Genomic DNA, 2,611 nt, shown 5'->3' with positions numbered 1-2,611 from the left:
CTTCAATAACACTTCGGATTTGCACCGGTTCATTGAGGGAGTGAAGTGTCGAGTCTTCGCGACTACGCTGGCGGGAGCCGCCCAAACTTGGTTCAGCCAGCTACCGGCCGACACGATTGGCGGTTTCGACCAGCTAAGCGCTTGTTTTATGGATCACTTCGCGAGCTCAAAGAAACAGAAGAGGAGCACCCTGACTCTGTTTGCAGTCAGGCAAAGGGAGGGAGAATATTTACGAAGTTTTATCAAGCGTTTCATCTCTGCCACCTTGGAAGTACCGATCACCTCGGAGGAACTCTCGCTCAAGGGCTGCGGGCTGGCGATTTCTTCACCTTGCTCGCAAAAAAGCCCCCCGCATCTTTCAATGCTTTACTAAAAAAGCCGAGCGATACATGAACGCAGAGGAGGCAGTGCATAATAAATTTGGCGAGGCCAAAGGCTACCACGAGGCAAAAAGGGAAAATAAGGAGGATAGAATGCAGAAGCCAGCTCAACTCGCGAGAAGAGACGTGCAGAACGAGAGAAGGGTAGGACCTCGTTTTGACAGTTACGCAACGCTGGTCGCACCACCAGGAGAGATATTGGTGGCCATTGAAAATAACCCAAAGTTAAAGTGGCCTCGCATGTATGCAGAGGCACCGAAGAGAAGCCCTGCGCTGGGAAGTTTCTGCTGTTTTCATAATGATTATGGCCACACCACCAATGAATGCCAGCACCTTCGTGACGAGATCGAGAGGCTCATACGCGCGAAGAATCTACCAGAATTTGTGAAAGAGGGGAACCAACGCCCCCAGCAGGCGCCCGCTCAACGTGCGAGCGATCCTCGCAAACCTGAACCAGGAAGGGAGAAGCTGAATGAAAGGAAGGACCAAGTGGCGCCGGCCAACTTCATCAGCATGATTTTAGGAGGACACTCAGGGGGAGATTCCAATAGGGCCCGGCGAGCGCACCTAAGGCAGTTGCGAGAGACTGAGGAGTTATTTGGAGAAATAGAGGAGGCAGATCGGGCGAGTCGTGCGCACCTCCGACGCTTGTACGAGATGGAAGCTCAGCTCGAGGAGGTGCAAAGAATATCCTACGTTCCACCCATTATTTTTGGTCCGCAAGACGAAGAAGGAATCAGACAGCCGCATTCTGATGCCCTTGTGATTACGGCCATGGTAGCAAGTTTTGATATCGCAAGGATACTGGTGGACACCGGCAGTTCCGCCGATGTTATCTACTACGACTGTTTCAAGAAGATGAATATGAATTTCGAATTAAAATATGTGGAGACCAACTTGGTCGGATTCTCGGGAGAGTCAGTTCGGTCAGTTGGAGAGGTATGCCTGCCCATTTCTCTGGGAATGGAGCCGGCACGAGCCACGCGTTCTGTAAAATTTTTGGTGCTGGATGCACCTTCTACCTACAACATCATATTGGGACGTCCCTCCATGAACTCATTTCAGGCGGTAGTCTCAACCTACCATATGAAGCTGAAATTCCCCGTCCTAGATCAAATTGGGGAAGTCCGAGGGGATCAAGAGACCTCGAGGAGGTGTTATTATGACGCATTGAGAAGAATAGGAAACATAGATACTATTCGCACTGTCAGCCCGGGCAGCCAGGGGAAGGAGTGTTAGAGTAGGTGACCAACAAGCCAACTTTTGGCTGTGGTGTTTCGTATTTATTATGGTAATAAACGAACCTTTATTCGTATTAATGATAAAACACCTTGGCATTCTATATCTTTGTCCCTTTGTCACAAGCATAGATATAGTCCTTACAGTTATTACAAGTACTAGTAATTGATCGTTAGGATCGTGAGACATTTACTTAAGTATTATAACTGTTAAACGTGTTCCTAGTCGAAGGGTTACGCCACCAATGAGGATATCGGCCTTTCCCATTAGAAGACTAGCACTTAGTGTATGTGTACTGCATCTCATCAGTAAACGGTATTGTGATATCGGCATGCATAAGTGGGTGCTCGTAAGTTGACGAGTTCACTGAACTCCCTCACCCTGGAAATCTCTAAGTGGTTCCCAATAATCGAGTAGAGATATCTATGGTATAGTTGTACATTATTAGTCCTTATGACCTAGACATCACCGTGACTTCACTAGAGGACCAGCTGTATCGTGACCTGTCTCTGAGTTCCACCGAGGACCATCCCAAGGGCCAGTGTTCGTGCAGTCCGAAATCTAGTGGGAGGTCTGTGCATTGTAGTCGGGGATTCGATCGCTAGAATAGTCTTGGATGTCCTGTGTGTTCTGAAAGTTTGTAATCATTCTAAGTCTCTGGCCAGAGCTGACTAAGTGATGATTAGAGAATTCGATTCTCTAAGTCATGCACGTGACGATTACAACACTTGGAACGATCGCACCGTCATCGAACATATAAAGAGGTCTCGATGAACCAATGCCTCTAGTTCGATCGGGACATATGTATCGAAGGGACCGTACTGTACGTTAACTATATCTGAAGGTTCTTGCAGGCACTTCATTTGTATCTAGGGAATCATGACGCGTAGTTGCTAGACGCCAATCTTGATTCGTTGGGTGATTAAGGTGAAACGAGTTTCATCTTAATCGTAACTCTAAGGGGACGAGTTTTGACCACAAAGGGTTGTGGG

At 47.9% G+C, this 2,611-nt stretch overlaps 1 protein-coding gene across 1 annotated transcript; it reads left to right on the top strand.

The window, feature by feature from the left end:
* The first annotated feature begins 389 nt into the window (after window positions 1–389).
* LOC148768473 (uncharacterized) lies at window positions 390–1,619 on the top strand. Its single transcript, XM_088821223.1, has one exon. It carries the CDS (start codon window positions 390–392, stop codon window positions 1,617–1,619), a length of 1,230 nt encoding a protein of 409 aa, XP_088677349.1.
* Window positions 1,620–2,611: the final 992 nt, after the last annotated feature.

This window comes from Erythranthe guttata, chromosome 8, assembly GCF_056151865.1.
Source record: "Erythranthe guttata isolate IM_541 chromosome 8, IM_541, whole genome shotgun sequence".
Taxonomy (NCBI): domain Eukaryota; kingdom Viridiplantae; phylum Streptophyta; class Magnoliopsida; order Lamiales; family Phrymaceae; genus Erythranthe; species Erythranthe guttata.
This window is presented reverse-complemented; position numbering and strand designations above follow the sequence as displayed.